The 22,426-nt window shown below is 39.0% G+C and overlaps 1 protein-coding gene across 1 annotated transcript in view; it reads left to right on the forward strand.

Annotated features, from left to right (window-relative positions):
- man1a1 (mannosidase, alpha, class 1A, member 1) overlaps positions 1-22,426 on the forward strand; it is a 163,340-nt gene that overhangs the window by 18,772 nt on the left and 122,142 nt on the right. The window contains exon 2 of the mRNA XM_006805649.3: positions 21,695-21,791. Within this exon, the coding sequence (XP_006805712.2) occupies positions 21,695-21,791 (97 nt within the window). The remainder of the gene's footprint in view (positions 1-21,694; positions 21,792-22,426) is intronic.

The following is a 22,426-nucleotide window of genomic DNA, read 5'->3' on the forward strand; positions in this document are numbered from 1 at the left end:
AACCACACGTTCATACAGTGTTTTATTCGATGCTTTCACTTGTTTTTTTTTTTTACCTTTCACACTGATGATGTATCAGGGGTTACAGCCACAACTGGTCGGCTGCCTTTTCTGGGACCTCAGTAACCATTTTCCTGCTGAGTTTCCTGCTGGGCTCATTCTGTAGATTCAGGTCTTAATAATGCCAGCAGCAATGTTGATTTTGTGAATTACAGTCCTTGTGCAGTGGTTGTACCCTCATTTTATATGCAGTCTATGGAAACAACCAGAATTTGGATTTAATTTGTCACATAATCCACCAAAAACTACATTCACATCAAATCCTCCGGCAGAAATCCACTTGTAGAAAGTACGCCAGTCTCACTTCTGCTTTTCTGGGAGAGGAAAGATTAGGACCGATCTGTTTCACAGAAAAGGAAGAAAGGATTTGGGCTGGCCATGTCCCACCACTGCTCTAAAAGTCTTCCATTTGTAACTATTAAACTGTTTTAGCTGGCTAAAGAAGATGTATTGGGTTAATGCCCAGATAGTGCGGTAGAGGGATTTGTGGGTTTCCCATTGGGACCTTTCCTGGACAATTTCTCCTGGAGTTTATCTGTGTGTCTGCAATGAAAATATATTCAGAGAAAAGCTTTGTTTTTGTGGGAATTAATAAATTGTTTCTGTCTTGAGTGCAGCAACTTTATAAGGACATTTTAACCAACAAACTGAAAAGGCCCATTCTTGTTTGGTCTGAACTTCTTAATGTATCAGGTAGGGCACCAGAGCTTTTACTTTAGTGTTTAAACAGCTGACAACTTCATCCTCTACAAGGTTGCACAAATAATAATAATAAAAAAAGATAAAAACCTGTTTTCCTCTACCTTTTTTAGGATGCTATGTACCACATCCATCCTTTAATGTGATATTCAGTAGTCCTGAACTGCACTTCAATGAGCAGGTTTTTAATCACTGCATCTTCCATAGCTGTAACTGTGCAGTAATTATGGCTGTGACTTTCCAGGTAATTTCAGGTAATGCATTTGCCTAAAAGATTACAACATGCCATGGCAACCTCTTTTTAATGGGAAGCGTAATTACACTGGAGTAGTGTGAAATGTTATTTGGTCTTTTTAGTGGAAACACGGTCTAATTGTTGCATATCACAAGTTAACTGTCAATAGCGGGAAAATAATGAATCTAAAAAGAAGAACAGCATCTGAAAAATAATATGTAACGAGAGAACCGTACGTGTTTTTCTGTTCCTGTTTTTGCTTTGACAGCAAATTTCCCTAATTTATGTGGATGGTTGAAGACAATGAGCCTCACCTATTCTATGGAAGTCTATGGAAAATCTGCCTATGACCTCAGTTTACTGAGGACTTTTTGGTTTCAATTGTTAGTTTCCAGTCTAGCTAAATACAACATGATGTTCATTTATATGTTATTGTTGCTGTAGGAGTCGAAAAGCAGGCTAAAGCAAGGGTTCTTTGGATTGATAGCTCAGATCTGTATAAGTGTGCGGAGTCCCTTGATTTTTCAGTCAGATCCAACAAGCTGGTGGTTAGGAAAACACTTAGGTTGAGGCCTCATCTTGGGAATACAATGGGACTGGCTGCATCATCCTGCACAGTGTGGCAGGAAGTCGTCGGACACAGGAGTGGTATAGAGAACTCGGCCAACTTTTTATATGAAGACTAAACCCAATTCTGAAATGCTCCTACAATGATTTTAAACTCTCCAGACGATAGTGGGTACATAATGATGGTCATGCCAATAGTTTGCAACCCTGTACTGGATGAGTAAATGTGGTCTATATGAAGTTAAGTGGGAAGCATCAATTAAAGAGTTGCAGTAAACCAGGCCCATTTGTTTCCACTTGAACGCTAGTTACCAGTCCAACCGATTAATTGTCCAGTGTCATTGTTGATGTTATAGAAGTGTTTGAAAGCATGTTTAGTAAAAAGGTTAAAGCCATAATAATGTGGCAGCGGAGACAGAAAGCTTTTTAATTTGTTTCTGTCAAATGGCCAAAATGATCAGTTTCCAGATTTTCCCCTCAAATCAGCCAATTCAGTTTCCAAATGTTATTCTCTGTTCTGCTGGCCCAACTCATTTGAACAAGTGCATTTCATTTTCTGGCGTCCTCTGCCGTTGACTTCTCATCTCTGCCAACCTGTTAAGCAGATGAGTGATGAGCTGAAACTCGGCCGCCTCCTGCCTTCTCTCCCGCCTGCTTGTACTGAAGTGGGCAGTGGACGTAATAGAGGGCAGCAGAGAAAAATCAATTTGCTTTTCGCAAAGTCTTCATTAGTTTGCCTTTCGTCATGTTCTGGGTCAAACCCAGTTGGACTGCTTCCTACAACCAAGAAAAAGGTCAAGTCAATAATTGTGTGCATGTCTGCCAATACAGCTGTACAGAGCGTACTGCGGCACTGAGAGTTTTGAAAGAGAACGTTTACTTCTCAGAAGTATGGTGCCAAAGTCACAGTGAAATAACAACTTTTGCAAAGTTTGTTTGATAATGCTCAAATAAGTAAAATAATCAGAAGATATTCTTTTTATTGTTTAGGAAAAAGTTGGCAGGAAGTAAAACAACATTTGGCTCGTAGTTCAAATTCCTTTCCAGTATTTTGAGCCTATGTGTTGTCAGTGACCTTTTTCTTGACCTAATACATCAGGGTTCCTCCTGCATGTGAAGGATTTTGACCTTCTACCAAAGGATTGTAATAAATATTTTTAAACCAGTTTCCCTAGTTGTAGTGCAGCCAATAGCTGTCACAATAATTTCAAAAGTGGATGCAAGGACTAGATTTGTTTGTTTGTCCCCCCCAAAATCCAACTAGCCACTTTATTTTTACAAGATATCCAAGTTATTTTACAACAGTTTCAATCAGCGATTCATTTAATTTAAGTGTTCTTGACTATAAAGTAGCCAAATGCACAAAATAAAAAAAAAACTTCATTTTTTTGGTCTATGTGCAACAAAGAAAAGCAAATGTTGCATTTGAAATAATCAAACAATACAAAGCATTGTGTTTTGACAGTGTATAGAAGGAAGTACTTTCTTGGAGCTGTAGATGTGATTTGGAAAAGCTGTAAGAAGAGCAATGAGTCCACCATTGCGATTAGGCTTAATCAAAAGTATTACCTCTACTTCACCTCCACAGATCTGGCGGAGCAGTTTCAAAATAAAAAAGTTTATACATTGTTTAAAGAAGGTCCGGAATGATCTCACACTTTTGAAGATGGTTGTTACATTGCAAAGCTTTGACAGAAAATTTGACACTAAATTCACTCAAAAAGACAAATCCATGCATCTAAACAAAAACATTTTTTGCTCGTGGCTATTTTTCAATCTCAATTTTCAAACAGATGTTGAGCTCAATCAAAATATAGTCGTGACATAGTTTATGTGCCAATTTTGATACTTGATATGTATCCATTTATCTAAATAAATCATCCAGTGCACAAATTGGGCATGATTTACTTGATCATAAAATATTATTTTTTTATTAATCACATTACCAGAAACAACAGGAACATGCTTGAACTTATTTTAAGTAAAGATAAAGGCCCTTATGTATGCATACATATACTCAGTTTGTCATGTTTTTCTGCAGATAAAATGGAAAAAGTCACATCACCACTATTTTAATGTTCATCTTTTATTGTAACATCTTTGTTGGTGATAATTGAGCTTCCACTTCCACAGTTATTTAATGTCAGGTCTTTAACCAGTCAGTCACACATATAGATTTTCTCCCTGTCTTCAATTTCATCCTCTCCCTTCCTCTGCGGACTGCCGTCGGCTAGTATTGATCAGTGTGTATTGTTGCTTTGTAGGTAGGCTCGGTCTGTTGACCATATTATCAACACTGTTAGGCACCAATCAGGCTCTTGGAAGCAACACATTTATGACCCTGATAAGGCCAACGAGTGGTACAAGCTTGGAGATTTTTCCTGTACAGAAGAATTCCTGGGATACCCCAAAGAAAAATCCACCCACAATATAATAAAAACTTTTTTTTGTGAAAATCTAAATGATTTATTAGTATTTAAATACATTTTCAACTGGATTGGCTGAAATACAAGATTTCAGTATATAATGGCCAGAAATGACAACATCCATGGTCACCCTCCAAGGGCTCATTCTGAACCAAGAAGAAAACACAGGATACAGCAAATATTACATGTGCTGTCTGCAAATTACTTTACTGGATTGCAACTGAAGTACTCCTTGAAAGAAGTCCAGCTTTATTTAGCCAGGGAAGGTTTGACAGGATAATTTGTTCGTCTCTAGCTCAGAAGTTCTTTTTTTTAAAATGCAGAGAAAAACCTCTGAACCCTATCCATTCAACAGAGATTACTAGATACTGTGTCAGATTGTGTGTGTGATAAAGCAGACTGTGTTATTCATTAGTTTTACTTTGTTTTGATATAATAATATCACAAAGATGTCTTGCAAAAACATGAGTTTGACATGAAACTCAGCGATGTTGTGGCTGCTTCTCTTTCATTTAACCTCAACTGGTGCTGCTGATTGTGTTGGGAATAAAGTATTCAACTCAGGATTTGCCAGCAGACTGTGAGAAAGCAGTACAAAACTGACCCATACAGTATATAATTGTTCGAAACACTTAACTGCTTAGGAAATCCCCCCATGATCCCTTAAGACCCTGGGCCCAAGAGAGGGATTTCTTCCTGGGTTTCTGAGCGATGAGGACATGTGAGGAAATGGGGTGGAAAAATGGTGAGGTGGGGAAGTTGTGTCTCAAAGCGGCAGCAATGTCAGGGATTTGTGGGCTGTATTTTCTGATAACTTCCACTGGCACAAAAGCAATTGTGGCTTCCAAGGCATTGTTTTCTGCTTAACTAAGTCAGCACACAGGGGAATTGTCCTGGGAATAGTGCACTGATCTGAGTGACACAGCTCTCTTGCCCTTGGGGCTAATTGCATATGCATTCATGCTGAGTTAGTGCTATCAAACCAGAACTCTGACAACAAAAACCTGTCAGAATTACAGCTATCGTCCTATATCTCAAGCTCAGTTATGATACAGCAAATACAAGAGGGAAGATCCTCTCGTGCCATACTTATGGTTACATTTATGTTTTTTAGCTGCCAGCTTCTTCTTTCAAAATGCCAATTCATGCTTATTCTCAAGTCTAACATGTGCACGACGTGATATGAGCCGAAGTCATCATAGTTCAGGCTGTTGGAGTTTTCTATGGCAGCTCTGGATTTTGACTACAAGAACTCAATTTTCTAACTGACATCTTTGCCCTGCGGTGGTGGTGAAAATTAAATTGTTTTGATCAAGCATCCAAGTTCTCAAAGTTTGGAACGTCAAGTTCAAACTTTGAACTTGATGAAAAATCATCTTTGTATCAAAGTTGTGCTTATCATTGTGAGTGTTAAGGCAAAAATCTCAGGGACTAATCATGCTGATGGAGATGCTAATAGATTACCACTATTATACCTCTAAAGATGAGCTTGAGCTCTTTGTTTTATTTGATTTTTTACTAGGATCTGGTCAATTCTCCTATTCATCTTCTCTCATTTATCCTATGTGGGGAAAAAAAGCCACTGTACCTTCCTTTCCCCTGCCTTTAAGCTAGTCTTCTTTTGATTGGTTGCCCCTCATAACAGGTTGAAACCTGGGTGGGTGTGGCTTATATTCTATGGTTTTGAAATAACCATATAAAGCAGGGGTGGGGAACTCCAGGCCTTCAGGGCCAATGTCCTGCAGGTTTTAGATATCACCCTGGGTCAACACTCCTGAATCAAATGATTAGTTCATTACATTACGACTGTTCTCTCCTCTGATCTCTGTTTCCCCATGTCTGCTTGTGAAACTGGAGCTTAGGAGAGACCCGTAAAGTGGCAGTATCATTAGTTATACGTGTTGTGTATCTTACTGAAGGTCACCAGTGATGTCAAATGTACATACTGTATGACCATTTGGAAGAGTTCCTCTGCTTTGTATACAATGATTTCTCTTCATTTCTCATCAGCTTACATAAATTAACATGTGTTACTGTTCCAGATAGTTTTCCTTGTAAATGCGGTTCTGTGAGTTGATGGATAACTTTTATGACAATAAAAAACGGAACACATTATGCTTACTGTATACCAACTACATGACTGAAATGATGTTTTACAAATTGATTTCCATGCCATAGAGGGAACAAATGACTGCCTGGGAGGCACTAATCCATGCTGAAACAAAATCAAAAACACTGCATCATGTTGGAAAATAGTCATCAGTTAAATGAAAATGTGATTTATAGTAAAAGAGGAAAACTATACAAAAACACTTGAATGATCCGTCAGGCCTTGAGGAACAAATGTCTAACTGCTACTCGTCCACAGCTTTTACGCCTTCACACGTAAATCCAAATCTTCTTGCTTTAGCCTTTATTTCTTTCATGCTCGGGTCTGGATAAGCATTTTGTGTCACAGGCTTTTACTTTGGTTTGATTGTTTTTTAGTTGCTTTATCACGAAAAATCTGCCCCTTTATTTCACCCATTAAACTGCAGCTCTGTGAGGAAATTGCTGCACCTGGGTTACTGGCCATTATATTTGCGATGCTAATTATTTGTTCCTGCATTCATTTCCATGTCATACATGCATAAAGAAATACTGAAAATACACTGGCTGCACAAATGGCACCCACAACTGCTTTTGTGCTGTGCCTGGATGGCGGTGTTTGAATGGTAGTCAGTGTGAACCACCTAACACGGGTATTGCTATTAGCTCAGATAATGGCTGCATTGTATTGTATTTAGGTGTGCTGCTTGCATGGTCTTAGGGTTGTGATCAGAGCTTTAACAGCTCCATCTTTTGTCTTCACCCAGTGGACCCATTTTATTGGCCTCTTGAAACTTTTGTATCTCATTTTTCATGTTTTGAACATAATGATTTCCTTCACCAGGCTTTCTGTGCAACGGCACAATAGTTCATACAGTCTTCCGACATCCTCTCTAATATACAACGTCGGATTTTAAAACACAAAAAAGTTTCATAAAACTTGAAAGCTTTTTGTCTGATCTCCCATGTAAGATAAGGTCATCTCCTTGTGCATGTCCAGTCAGCTTCAAGCAGAGCAGAGTTTTGAGATTGCTCCCTGGAAGTCCTTTTCTTACTTCTATCAACTTTATTTCAAATTGGTGCAAACACAATGGTAAATGGGGTTGGTTGAGGTTGCTCTGACTCAGTGTTGGAGATGCAGTGCCCATTGTGGGGGTTCAAGTTGAAGGCACTACTAGCAGATGATAGCTAGATAGCAGATGATCCAGAACATGAGATCAGCTGAATCTATAAAATTTTAAAGACTTTTAAAATGTAATTTCTAAAGGTCCACACTGATTTGTGACATAGTATGCATCTGCTTAATACCAGGTAGCTGCAGTGGCTGTCTGGGCTCAGAGATGGAAATGAGAAGCAATTTTCTATATCCCCAAAATAAATCAGGGGTTGGATAATAAACAGAGTTCCAGTAAACACTCACAGCCCGATGTGAAAAAAGCGAAAAAGCAAATGCTAGTATTTAACCAAACTTTGACGTGCTTCTCTGCTTTTGCCTTATTGTTTAATATACTGTTTAAAATTTATAATGAATTACTGCTGTTTTTTCTTTTGCTTTCTCATCTCTTACAACTCTACATGCCTTTTTCAGTCAGAAATGTTCCACAAAGGCTTCACCTGCAAAGATATTTTTTTATTTTAAGACATTTAATGAAAACCTAAGGTTTGTTCTTATAAGCACCACCCTGCACACCGAGGAGGACCAAGCAGAAAAAGCCCTGCTTATCTGTTTCTACCAGAGGTAAACAGGAAGTCACATATTTAACATAACCGCTGTCGCAGAAATAAAAAGAAAAGCAAATTGTATCTGATTTCTGGGTAAGCTCACGTCCCCGGCTGTTTGTGTATTCTGCGGCTATGATCGACTGCTACCAGTGTCTGGCTCCTGTTCATGTTTCCTGCAATTTGTTGGCTTATAAATAACATAATTGGGCAGGAAATGTTGATCTGAAAATGCTTATAGTAGCAGTTTCACACACACACCCAAAGTATAGAGGATTTATTCTAGTGAATTCATGTGATTTGAAATGATTTTACTCACAAATATCTTATAGTTTAACATTACCTGAAGCTAAAGTCACACCAAAATGAATTCTTGAAGCATAAATGAGTTTTTGTGAGAGCCCAACAACTTCAGATACTTGGAGCAGGTACCAATAGAGTTCAGGATGCACTATGCATGCTGCATGCACTATGCAATGAAGGCAGTTATTATGTTTTCTCTGTGTATTTCTCATGCTGTTGTATTTGAGGGTCTTCAGCTTACAATATAAAGCACCTTGAGTGTAATTTGGCCATATAAATAAAACTGAACTGAATCTATGCCAGTTATATTAGTTACGGTCTTTAATAATTTCTGTGTAAAGAAAGACTTACATCCATCTCACAGTGCTGGATATATTCGAAGGGAGAATTTGTTTGTGTTCATGTTTGTGGTGTCCACATACGGTTGGGTTTTCTCATGTCCTTATCTACCCGACAACCATCAGGTCACCTAGCTTTCTCTGATCTCACATTCACAGTCGCTCTCCTTTGCACAAGCCACCTGTTACAGGGCGTTGGCACAAGCATCTCCGCAGAGAGATGCCGTCGGAGGATTCGGTTTCAGCTTCGCTTTCACCACAGCAGCCCCGGTGGGAGCGCGCACACACAGACGCACACCCACACCCCCATCTCTTTCACAAAACCTGTTTTACACACATTCCCTCAGTTACAGAATACTAAAGAGACCCTAGAGCAAAGAGGGTCATTAACCCCATATCTTTGCACAGCAGTTAATGATTTGCCACAAAGTGTGTGTACAAATAGGAGTAAAATACACACACCGGGGACTTTTAAATAAGGCCTCCATGGACTTCTGCACCCCATCGCTCACCTGTAGCAACACTTGCTTGTGCTTTATTGAAATGCTCTTTGGCATGCTGCTCAGTAAGCAGCTGAAAAAGCTTTGAGTTGCTGTGGGAAATCCAATTTTTCCATTATACATGTATTTTTGAGAACTTCATGCCCACTTTGATGGGCTGTCCTTATTGTTCTGAAGGTGAAATTCTTCCTAGTGGAAGAAATGTGGAAAAATGTTATCTTTTTAATCACAATTTCTAAACATACAGATTTTAAAAAGAAATAATTCAAATCTTCTGGAGTCAGTGAGGTAAAGCATAAAATCTCACAGTGTTAGTGTGAAGAAATATATGTTGAATTCTCCAGAGTTGGAAGTCTGACCATATTTAAAGTGATTTGCTTACCATGCGTAGTGAGCTGTAGTTGGAGCTAGGTCCCATTGGTAGTCACTTCATTTGCTTTCCTCAAGGTTGAGATTTATTTAATCCACCCGAAGGTTACGTTACCTGACACTGCTAAACGCTGCTCTGGTTGCCGCATTGCTTCCTGTGTGGACACTGATTTTGTATCAGGTGGTTCAAACTCGTTTACAACGTGGGCCACAGACATCTGAGTTTGATGTTGAGTGAGCCGAGCCAGTGAAACTCCACTTTCTGGTATTGTACAAAAGTTACACATTTAATCCCCGAGGTATAAGAAAAAGAAGTTCAGTTTTAATAGCGTGTGTCAATATTTTTACATGATAAAGAAATGCTGCTAGTGAATGAAAGACGTCTGTCAGCATTGACTCTATGGGAAAAAAGTGTAAAATAACTAGAGATGGCACGATACCACTTTTTTATGTCCGATACCGATACCGATATCATAAATTTGGATATCTGCCGATACCGATATGAATCCGATATAGTGTGTCTTTTAATCAATAAAACGTTTTTTTAATATCTTGCTGCATTTTGTATAAGTTTATACTCAAGTTTAAATAAATAACAACACTAAAGCTATTCTGTTATACCTGTATGTAAAAAATACACTGCGCCCAAAATATTTCATAGTTCAGCAACTGATCAATCTAATAAACTTAAACCTGCTCCATCCTCCCTATTCTGGTATTTTAAAGAGTACTTAGCAGAAATATTAAGCAACCAAACTAACAGGGTTGCAAACTCCCAGCAAAAAAAAAAAATAGGGAACCACCCTCCACCCTCCACCTCATGATGCTTAATCGATGTAATCAAATTTAATTTGATGCAGGGAGGAAAATGCACAGAAATAAATTATTTTTCAAGAATAATTAAATAGATTCAACATCTTTCTTCAACAAAATTGCAGACTGCACAGATGGTACCTTCCCAAAGGAAAAAGTACTATAGCTTACTAGGGTATATTAGAATTAACAGTTACTATATACAGTAATGGACTTATATATATATTTTACATCAGATTAAAACTTTGGGTGTAAGAGTCAGATAATTATTTATTAAAAGCTCGACATTTTAAATGAGAATAAGAAAGAAAAGTATGTCTTTGTGCCCCCTTTTCCCTGTTCATGCCCTATCGGCCCCCCTGGCTAAACTTTGTTAGATCCGCCCCTGCACAGTTACGTCAGCTACGTAGAAAAAGATCCTGGTGTAGAAAGTAATATTAAATAAATTCTAACAACAGCTTATCAAGCTTAATAGTGCTGCTGTTGTTCAGCCGCTGGTTTCCTCTTTCTGGTGCAAAGTGGGCCAAAAACAAAGAAGAGAGACGGACTCGCGACAGAAATGCCGATCAGCTGATCATTGATCAGTTTCACGTTTGAAGTGGGAGCAGGAGAGAGAGAGAAGAGGCAGTCGCTCCATATATCGGTTGTTAAGCTTAACGCTGGAATGCTTTACAAACATTCAGAGATGAACTTACACACTTGCTTTACTTCTCTCTGGGAAAACTTCATCGGAGATGAAATGCTGGTTTGGTAGCGAGGCTCCAAATACACACAGCTGCTCTATCACGTGACCACACTGCTGCAACGTGCTAAGGTTATGAGCCGAGTTACGCCGTGTAGCAAGTTTTGTGAGGTGCTTTTTTGATATTTAATGGATCGGATTACATTTTTTATTTCTCGCCGATATCCGATCCAGGAATTTGGGTCAGTATCAGACCGATACCGATACGTAATATCGGATCGGTCCATCTCTAAGAATAACAGGAAGTTCTGGTACCCACACTATCCTGTAATTATAAAACAACATTTTTTGCTTTTTTTGTTTTTAAAACTGTGGAACCACTGTAACAAAAAACTATGGCCACGGGAAAGATGTATATTAGAAACAAGCTGTAAAACTAATGAAAACACAGTTAAAAGTCCAAAATTTGTGCACTTCTTCAGACTTTCCAAAGGTGGAGGCATTGGAGTGCTTAGAGGATTTTATTTATTATCATTGTGTACTGTAATATTTAGGAGAATGGGTCCAGATCAATATTAATGCAACTTTTAGTCTTTTGTCAAATGTTTAAAACAAATAAAGAGAAAAAAAGCACAAAAATCTCCAGAAACCTACGTATGCAGCCAGATCTGGACACCTGGCACCTCCTTCCTTGCAAGGCTGATGAGGTTGTTCTTGTCCGTTTACCCAAACAGTATCCCCACTTTTAAAAAATGTTAGTTTTCTCTCATTGTCACAGTCTTTCTTATGGCCTTTTGCATTATGGTGTAGCCTTACTTTCTGGTTTTGCCTTCATGTTCCTCAGTATTTTCCTTTTCTGGGTTCTTTCTGTCCCGTTTACCTTCTTGGTTTGCTCTTTTCTTTATTTTGAAGGTTACGTGCTCGTGTGGCTTTGTGCTTTCGCTTTCCACCTTTGTTCCCTTTCCAGCCATTATTATGTTATATTATCTCTTTCCCTAATTATTGACGCACCTTTGTCACATCTTCCTCTGGTTCTCGTGTCTCTGTTTTTTTGTGCACTTCTGTGTCTTATTCTTTGATTATGTTATTTAGTGTTTTCCTGCCAACATGCTGCGCTCCTTTGTTATTATTACCAAGAGTTTGTGACTCTCTGTTTATGTTTCAATTTACTTTGTGAACCTTAGATTTGGATTTGGGGTTAACAAATCACACATATTAATGTTATTCTGAATGTAAGATGCTTGATAGTTGCCTTTTCTCTTTTTCTTAGTTGTAGAAAACTTTCAGAGTGTTTTTGTGTGTAATCCTTAGAAGTTGATGAATAGGCCTTTATGACTTAGAAGGCTAAACGCTCTGGAATTATTTTATATTCCTACTCAAAACCCAGAGGTCACCTTTTGTTACTTATGCTTACGTGTCTCTGTTTGTTTGCATTGCACTCTCTGTCATTTATCCCAGTTATATTTCTCTCCTTGTCTGAAGGAGAGAAGTGACGTCAGAGTATACAAATCAGATCCCAACCTCTTTGAAAGCCAAATGACCAAAGACAGAATCTATCGGAAAGGAGAATGGACACTCATCCTGTTAATCCCCTGCGAACTTAAATACTCACGAGTTAGTTTTTAGAAATAAAGTCTTCTGACCTTTCGTCAGAATTTCAGAGTCGGTCATTAAAATTAAGTTCGAAGTTTGAATTGAGCTTCGAGAAGAATACACCGGGACCGAATTGCACTCCTTTTTCGTCACTCGGTGAATGGTTGCTGTGAGTGTTTTGTGTTTGTAGTCCATTCTGATGCGTGTTGGCATGCTGTAACACTAATTTTCCTCCATTAGTTGTCCTGCTGACAGGAAACTGTTTTACGGAGGCAAGGTTCTGGCTCTGTGTGCGGATCTGTGGGTTTGTGCTTGTATTATATCAGTGAACACAGCTCGGATATTGAAGCAAATCAATAAACGGAGAGGGGAGGTGGAGCAGGGGGGGACAGTGGTGATTGTCAACACTTTCCACACAACCTTTTTTTCTTTTTGTAGAAAATAAGCTCATTTTTGGTGTGTCCGCGTGTGCACGTGTCTGATGTTTTGCGTTTGTGTATCTGCATGCGCTCAACAAGAACAGGTGTGTGTATACTTCAGATCTTCCAGCTAGACTGCACTTGATGTTAGTGCCCTAGAAAACCATTGCACCTTAAACACAGAGCCAATTAGCATGGAGCTGTTGTGTGTCTGAAATAGCTTCAGCCACCATATCCACCGGTCAACCTCGAAAATCCCAGGCAGTTAATCCAATTAGAGTCAACACATAGGGATCCTGGACATTTAATCCAATAAGAGTCAACACACAGGAATGTTTTAGTAGTGAGAGCTACGATGTGAGCCAACCGGTGATTTAGAACAGCGGTCCCCAACCCCCGGGCCTCGGACCGGTACCGGTCCGTGAGTCGTTTGGTACCGGGCCGCGAGAGTTGAGGCTCAGGTGTGAAATGTATAGTTTTCAGGGTTTTTATCGGTTTTCAGCGTTATTTTGTTATCGTTTTTATCGTTAACTCGGTTTTCCTGGGTCTTTTCATGTGTGTTATGAATAAATCTTCTTTTTTTTCGGTACAGGTACTAGTTTTATTTTGTTGTATTTATCCGCGACACCTTAAAGGCCGGTCCATGAAAATATTGTCGGGCATAAACCGGTCCGTGGCGCAAAAAAGGTTGGGGACCGCTGATTTAGAACACTGGTTGCATGTTATTGACTGTAATTTTACAGTATTGGCTCAAATTTATAATCGTGACCGTTTACTGTGGTGATATCATGGTTCCAAATCTCTCACTTACTGGCAGTTTCTTATGTTTTCAAGGGTTGAGTAACAGTCCCACTTGAATTCACCCCTTATGTTATTACAGCAAATCTTTGGTTAAAGGGTTCTTCCTTTTGTCAACACTGTTAACAAAACAAAACTGGTGAGAGCACACAGTCTTAATAAAACTTTTACACACATCATAGCTTAAAGCACATTGTGAACACAAATAGCACATATTTTATGTAATAACATGTTTACAGTACAGACAAAACTGGTCAAGTACCAGAAGTCAACAAGTTTCCATTATTGTGGTGAGGGCTCCATACTCCATACACTTTTGCATGCAAGCAGACAATAATCCTAATTTGACTTTTAATGTAGTTTCAGTCAGTGCAGATCTCAGCTGCTTCAACGGTAGCAGCATTGGACTAAAGCTATATGCAAAGTAGACAAGCCTTTACTTCATAAAGAGTGCCCTACCTGAGACCAAACGATTTGCGTAGATTTCCTGGACATACAGAGGACCAAGATGGCTCTATCAAGTGTATTAACATACTCTGATCTCAATAACAAGATCAAGGAAGGTTTCGGTTACGAGTCGGCAGTATCCGAGTGACTGGAAAGTGTATATGTAAGATGGCTGTAGTCACCATGAAGATTTTTGCATTTTGAAGTATCAAAGTTAGCATTTTGTCTACTGCCATCCTAGTTTTATGAAGCTAAAAGTATTTGGATTAGAGAATTAGGTGCTAAGTTAGCAGCTAACATTAGCATGCTTGGTTTTCCTGCTGCACGGGTGCTTCAAATAGACATGCAAAGTAATAAACTGGTCTGTCTCTACTAAACAAACAGCCAAGGTATTTGTTAGGTAATTTCATTCAAACGCTGCTTTTACTTTTACACAATGAATTCAGAGGGAATCCATTAGAATTTCAGGGCTATGCTATGTACATGCTATCTAGGGACTAAAACTGAAACAATAGCAAAAGGAGCCTTTGGTAATAATGTTAGTTAGAACGGATCCCAGGGTTTTAAGTGAGCCAATACTGATCATGTGGAGTAAAACGTGTGCTTGAGTGGATCTTTTAATGTGACATGCATATAGGGGCAGTAATTAGCAGCTTCAGTAGCTTTTATTTAGGGGGGTTAAATGGAGCACGGCTATCACCTCACGTCCTTTAGATGTGCGTGGGAGAGGATATCAGAATGAAGTGCCATTTGTCATGTGTTTGTGTGTCTACTTAAAAGAACAACACATTTGACAGATCAATGTTTTCATGAAATACGCTAACTATTCTTGAACCAGCTTAAAGTCCATGGATAAATAAGAGACTATGTGAATGTGGCATACTTGAGTGAGAGATGCACATGGAGCACATGAGACAGGAGATGAGTGTAACACTAATTAGGCCACCTCTATTCCAGCAATGCTATGGCATATTTTCCCATGCAGGACTCTCTAATAACCAGTTGTTCTGTGGAAAAAGCTTTAAATCAGAGGCTATTCATGCACAAGCCTCTTCTGCTTGCATGATGTAACCTGCCTAAGACCCAAACTGAAACGTTGTCAGTCATCTGAACAATGCGAATAAAAGAATGAAAGCAGAGTTTTATTCCTCTTCTGCAGTGCACAGCTCTTGTTGCCGTCGGTATCATCATGCTTTTAAATCACCACACACCGCTTCCTTCAGCAGAAACATTCATACCTTTCTCCTACAGTTGTAGTCCTAGCATGTTGCCTCCTATATTTCCAGGCTTTTGCCTGACAAACAGTAACAGTAAGGGTCTCTAACCTTGTAATAAACTCTTGGTCTTTTATTTTATTAAAAAATATATATATTTCTTAGCTTTTGTTTGTTTTTTTTAAAGGAGGAATAAATAACTTTATAAATAAATAAATGATAGCTAGGAGTTGTTTGAATTTGAATTGCTGCTAGTTGTTTTAGTTTTTTACTGAACAAGATATATTTTAGTCAAAAAGTGTGTCACCTTGGAGCAAAACATTGATTAATAACTGAGAAAGTTGATTGGTTCTTAACATAAATCTCTTGGAGCCTTGTTGCCAGCTCGTTTCATTCTGAAACCTGTTGGCCTGAAACCAGCAAACTGAAGGCAGGTTTTTTCAGAAATGTTTCCAGATCTTGTTTTAGTTGTTTGTTTGTTTTTTAAATATAAGATGTAATATAGTGAAACTTCTTGTTTCACTATTTCATAGAACTACCATTAGGCTTCTTTCATGTGCGTGGTTGTGTTGTAGCAGCGGGGAAACCGCTTTTCCTGGATTCTTGCTTAAAGTCCTGCCTGACCGACTTCCTAATTGGCTGTCTCGTTTGACTGCTTTACCAGCTGACTTTGCTAACTTTCCCTGGCAGCCAGTCACACTGACCGAGTGCCTCGTTGACCTGTTGGTTTGCTGCCTGCTGCAGTCATTTGTGTCCGCCGTTAAAAGTGATCACAATTAATTGTTGATACTCTGAGTGAGTGTGTGTCCTTGAGTGAGCTAGCTGTCAGTGAGTCAGCAGCAGCTACAGAAGTAGCTTTCTCACTCAGATCTGTTCACCACAAGCATGCATGCAAATGAGTGCACTCATACATGCATGTATGCTTGAATGTGCGCTTGAATGTGAGCATTGAAAGAAGGGTGTGTTGTACAGAAATTTGCCCAGGAGAGACGGTGCAGGCTGTGCTTCAGCTTGACTGAATGCAAAGTTTGTACTGCACTTATATTTAGGTGTATAAAGATGGCAGTGTGGTGCATGTGGAAGGGGGGCATGATGTTTGCTGTTGGTTACGATGCAGTAGCAACCTCTCTGTGATGAGAAAACAGTCACTTAGGAGTGTGTGTTTGTGTGTGGGCAGACTTACTGTTTCAAGGTGGAGGATAACGGGGCTTTAGTGTGTCTAATCTGCAACTAGGTTCTAAAAAGATCCGGGACAGCGCTACATAACCTGGATTAGTTGAACGGACGCAGGCAGAGCTGGAGGAGGAGCCACACCCGAGACTGAAATAAGTGTTTGGGTGTTAAATTGGAAAGCAGTGTTCACATGGCAATCAAGCCCCGGCCAGCGCCAGATTAAAATGAGATGGAACCTCAATGACTCCCGCTGGGGAATCAGGTGGTTTCAGCAGCAGATAATGGGACTGAGCGGAGGAAGATGTCCCTTCACACAGGGAATTGAGCGATGTGTGGATTTAGCACAGATGAGGCAATCAGTCAGCCGCAGTCATAACTGGAAGAGAGAATAACATTAAGTAAAAAGCTGCTTTTCCACATGATTGATATGTTTGTCTTGATGTGTTCAAATAAACAAAATATTATTAAAAATTTACAAATGAAAAGAAAAAGATATAATCACCCTGAACGTCGACAGCATTCCTGCAGATCTTCAAAAGCTCTTGAAATGCAAGGTGCATCAAAAAGGATAATACAATTTAAGTAAAGTAATGGACAAGTTTTAAAATACATGAAAGAGTATGAAGCTAAATGTAAAGTTTTACATACGATACAATTCTTTCCATACTCGAGCAAAGTCTGAAGTAACTGCACTTTTTTTCCTTAACTTGGGAGGAAACAAATAGATGCTTTTAGTTAGGGTTACATTTTGTTTGTTACTGTTATAATTGCAACTAGAACTACAGCAATTAGAATTTTAAACGACACAACTACATCAATAACAACTACAACAACTGAAGTTACCTAAGGCTATAATCTGGCATATTTACATTTCTTAAAATGTTCATTAATATGTATTGTCCCTCTTTTTTTTATTAAAAAAAGGGAAATAAATAAAGTAGCTACAACAATACCTAGAACCAGTACAGCAATATCTGGAAAATCAACAGCAATATTCTATTTCTAGAACAACTGCAACCAATAACTATAACAACAACACTACAAAGACTAAAAATAACTTGAACAAGTACAGTATTACCTAGAAACATTATTTATAGATTACTTTTCTTAACAAAGATACAGAGAGCTTCACAGACAGAAAATTCAAATAGTAAGACATACCAGAAATAATTAAAAGCAGAAAAGAACAAAAAAGTCAATTCACATACTGAGAAATCACTTCTTGTTTAACACGTTTTAAAAGAAAACAAAGAAATTGTCACTCAAAGTGGTCGGCTCCTTTTCTCAGATCAGGTCAGGTGTCAATTCTTTGTGCTCATGATAAACAGATGCCTATAAACCAAACAACAGCATCTAGACAGTTTTATGCTGTTGTTTCTGGACTTAAGCAGACAGGGAAGACACTGGGATTAAAACACTTAGCATGGCTAGAATTAGGATTGTTCTACCATGGAGTTTTCTGTTTTTCTGTATTTTGGTCTTAAAAAGGTACTGAAAAAATCTTTTGTTTGTTTATACTCTGTACCCCAGATACCCTGCTTTTTTCATCACTTTTTTAGGACCTTTTCTTGTTTGCCTGAATGAATCTCTGAATTTCATTAAAATTTAATAAACTATCATCTTGTCTTTATTTTTAGTTAGCACATACCTTAAACACTTAGAGCTGTAAGCTAATGATAGTTATATAAGAGCAGATGCATGCTGGTGCAATAAGCTGTACGCTGTACGTCCAATGGATGCATGATCTGATTAGTCGACTAATCGCAAAAATAATCGGTGACTAGTCGACTATCAAAATAATCGTTTGTGGCAGCCCTACTTGTAATTAACCAAAGAAAATCTTCATTGACTGGTTGGAGAGTGGGAATAATTTCAGTCTGTTGGTTGCAGAGAAAATCATTAGCCCATTTTGATGAGAGACGCAGCTTGACAGCTGGAGCCCGTGAAGCTTTGGCTCGAGGTTTTGTAAAAGAACTTGACCAAACATACTTAGTGATGTTTGGATGTTGATGTGCTCAAAGTTAAAGCCTCAAGTGTTCAACACAAGCTTTGACAGAATACCCAAACACTGACAAGTTAGCTTAATGTTTTCTGCCTGCAATATGAAAATAGCTGCTCACTGCTGAAAATTCAATATATTAACATAAAAAAAAAACCTCAGGTTTGTCATAGATCAAATTAAAGACAATTCTACTTCATTTTATTTGAATGAAATGTTCCTCCCTCCCTCACTGAGTTCACATAATACAAAGTCAAGTTTGTTTTACAGTCTTGCCTATCAGTCTTTGTTCTCTCTTCTTATTTCAGCTGTTGCTCTGTCTGATCTCTTTTGTGTTCACGTGTTTATCGATAGCTTGCATATGTTGACTTTTGTAATCCAAACACATTATATCAAAAGGCTGGACGGAGAACAAGGGATGAAAATGCTAAAAATCTGTTATAAAGTTGGATACCTTGTCAACTCCCAAGTAAATGTTGAGTAAGCATTAAAAAAAAGCTACAGGGAGCAGACTTGGTGTATGATGGCCAAAGTTGTCAAAAGCCCAGGGTCTAATCAGTACACCCTGTTTTCTTTTTTTTAAAGCAGTCTTTACCAACCTGCTGAAATAAGTAATGAGTCGGTTTCAGTAAGACTACTGAAAGGAGCTACATGATAAAACCTGTGGATGATACAGCACTGACGAGAGCCCTGATTTAAATATCCCTGGTTGTAGTCAATACATGGTTCAGATATCCAGAGACTTCTGAAGCAAAACCTTTTCCATCTGTGGATAATCTCACATATGCAGAATTTATTTCCCTTAACAGTGACGGGGAGATTAAACAGGCACGATGGTTATGCTATGTTACTCACTGGTCCTGATTATTTTCCCAGAAGGAAAGTTGTTCTTTTATGGTAATGGTGTTTCTTGAAATCTTGCGCTGCAGTCTCAGACTTCCTGAGCAGAAACTTTTATTGTATGTTTGAAGGGCAAGAATGACAACATGTGCTAACGAGACACATTGTCACCCCCCTATGAAGTTTATTCCCTGCTGTATTTGTCATGTATTTGTCAGTCATGTGTCCAGATGAGACCGACAAAAACAAATCTCTGAATATCTTTTAAAATTTTGATTGAGGGGACGCCACAACAGATAATCTGATTCACTATATTCTTTCATGAAGCTCTAGACCTTTGAGACCGTACCAAATAGAAGGACTTGCCCTAAATACAAAAATTGTTTTAGAAGAGAGCCTTTGGTCAACAAGATGTGACTGAGAGGAAGTAAACCTCTCAGGGTTTCCTAGATGAACCTGTGGAAGGATCATTAAGGTTTGCCTGCAGCTGCCTTTATCCCCAGATAGCTCAGGGCCTCTCGTGCTGTTTGCATTATGCAATAATTTACTGCTGGCTTTAGCTCTGTGTAGCTACAGTGGACCAGAGGCTCCAAAAACCTCCAAACCGCCTGATCAGGGAGTAAATCCTTACACGTGTCCCCACTACCATAACCCTTAACTTTTAAAGTTTAAGGAAATCCTCTATAAATAAAAGACACCTTACTTTAAGTTGAATAAATACACAGTTAATAATACTAGTAGGCAGTCCACATTGCAGCATTGCCCAAAACAACTCTGACTATGATGTTTTTTTTCTAGTATCCATTATTTTTCTCAACCTTCAGTGACGTTAATCGGAAGAACTTTGGGTCTTGGAAAGTTGGCTGATTAAATCAAGACATTTTGCTATGTCAGCTTGAGCAGTGGGAATATCTTTCCGACAACCATTGATTGAATCTGGGGTAGTTGATGTCAGCTGCAGCTCTGTATTTATTCATGCATGTGCTGGATACTTTTTAGGGCAGTTTAGAAACGCATAGTTAAACGTAGGGGTGGGCGATATAAATGATATATGATAGAAACGATATCAATTTGGCCAACGATAGAGATTTTGACTATATCGCTCTATTGCGATAGCGCATGTTGATGATGTCATCAAGCTGCGCCTGTTTTGGTCGAAAGCATCACAGTGGCGAAAACCATTATCATCTGCAAATTATGGCGGGCGACAGTCATAGCAAATAGATGAAGCACTTTTGAAATATGGGGAAAGCCAAAAACTGCGCTTCCTCCACTTCCGTAACATTGATTCATTAATGTTGAATTCTCTCGCAGCTGCTCTATTCCCATGTTGTTGCAGTATATTAATAACTAACCTCGTATTGTGGATGAATAATCTCAGTTGTTCTCCTGACTGAAGTTTGGCCCGTGTATAGCATCCTGCTATGCGATTGCATTTGTCTCTAACCACCAGAATCCCTCACGTTAACTTTTGTCGAGTGGAAAAAAAGTTGGCGTTCATCCTCCAGCTTCACTGTGCTAATGTTATGCTAACATAGCTGTGTCGCTAGCAATCACGTAGCACAACATTATATACCAGGTAGTGCAACTTCAGTAACCCTGCAAACGCCACTGCTGTTTAGTTTTCTGTCTTCATTTATGTTGGAAGTGGTAGCAGAGCTGTACGTTTGAATTAGTTTCAAAAATCTCTCAGTCAGAACATGGTATGTCATGTTTAGGTGGAAACTAGCGAGCTAACTTCCTGTTAACTTCTAACTCCATTAAATTTAATAAATTCTGTTTTCATGGATGCATGGATGTTAAACTCAATTGTTACACCCAATAAAGCAGCAACGCTGAGGATTTAATTAAAGATGAAAGAATTTAGACCGTTTTTAACTCTTAGTGTTCGTTTGACTTTGGGACCTGAAGTGGACGGAGTTTTGGACCCAGATTACTCCGCGAAGCTCCTCACTACGGCAGCCGTAATGCTCTGACAATCCATCAAGCGGTGCGGCTTACCAAAGTTGTACCAAAACATTTTTTAACAGATTTCTGCACGCCAAAATCGGTTTGAGGTCAGCAAGCACAACCAGAATTCATACATAAGGCACACTCTCGATTTTTGAGAAAATTAAAGGATTATAAGTGTGCCTTATAGTGTGGAAAATACGTTATACAGAAGAAAATAATATATCGTGATATATATTGTTACCGCACATGCTTCAAAATATATTGCAATATGTCGCCCAGCCCTAGTTAAACGTACAGGCTGATTCACAGAGTGAAAAACGAGCCTCATCACTCGGTTAAAATGATTTGATTCTGTTGTTACGGCTCACAGTTTATTGTCCCGTTTAACTCTCTTCGTTTCTCATCTCCTCCTCCTCCCTCTCCCCCCCTCCTACCCCTCCTCTTCCTCTCCCCTGTCAGATGATGAAGCATGCGTGGGACAGCTACAAGCGGTACGCCTGGGGTTCCAATGAGCTCAGGCCCGTCTCCAAGCACGGCCACTCCAGCAATCTATTTGGTGAGTGAAAGACCACGTATGTGTGCACGCCCAAACGCGCGTGCGCACGATTGATCTCTTGTCCCTGCCACCAGCAGCCTTGGCCTTTAGATTAGCAGCCAAATTGGCCGTCAGTTAGACTCATCCATCTACACATGCCTCTAAATGTCAACTTTATCATATATTTATATTCTGTTTGTGCTTCTTGCCAGTTGTCAGTGTCTGTGCTCGTAATGAGTATGGTGATGTGGGGTGTTTTATTCTCTCTGTCTTCTTTTTTTTGTTTTGTTTTTCCCTCTCCTCGGTTTCACACTTTTGTAACTCTTCTCTGAAAGTCTTAATTGTCTGTCAGCCTTTCAGTTTTAAGGCTAGAATTACCACCTCTTGGTCCTCTCAAATCTGTCAAGTTTCAGTTTACATCCATGTCTCTCCACACTTATAATACATGCAGTGAAGACTTTGAAGCAATTAAATAGATGGGCACCAGAGATTAGTGTCACGAATTCAATAGCAGACTGAATGTGAAATATGATCCTTTCTGTTCCATAGTGATAGTGGTAAATAAAGGCCAAAATAATGCTTCATGACAGTCTCTGACCTTTCTCTTATGAGTCTGCTCAGTTCAGTTTTATTTATATAGTGCCGGTTCACAATAA

This window comes from Neolamprologus brichardi, chromosome 15, assembly GCF_056152115.1.
Source record: "Neolamprologus brichardi isolate AB-2024 chromosome 15, ASM5615211v1, whole genome shotgun sequence".
NCBI classification, from domain to species: Eukaryota; Metazoa; Chordata; class Actinopteri; order Cichliformes; family Cichlidae; genus Neolamprologus; species Neolamprologus brichardi.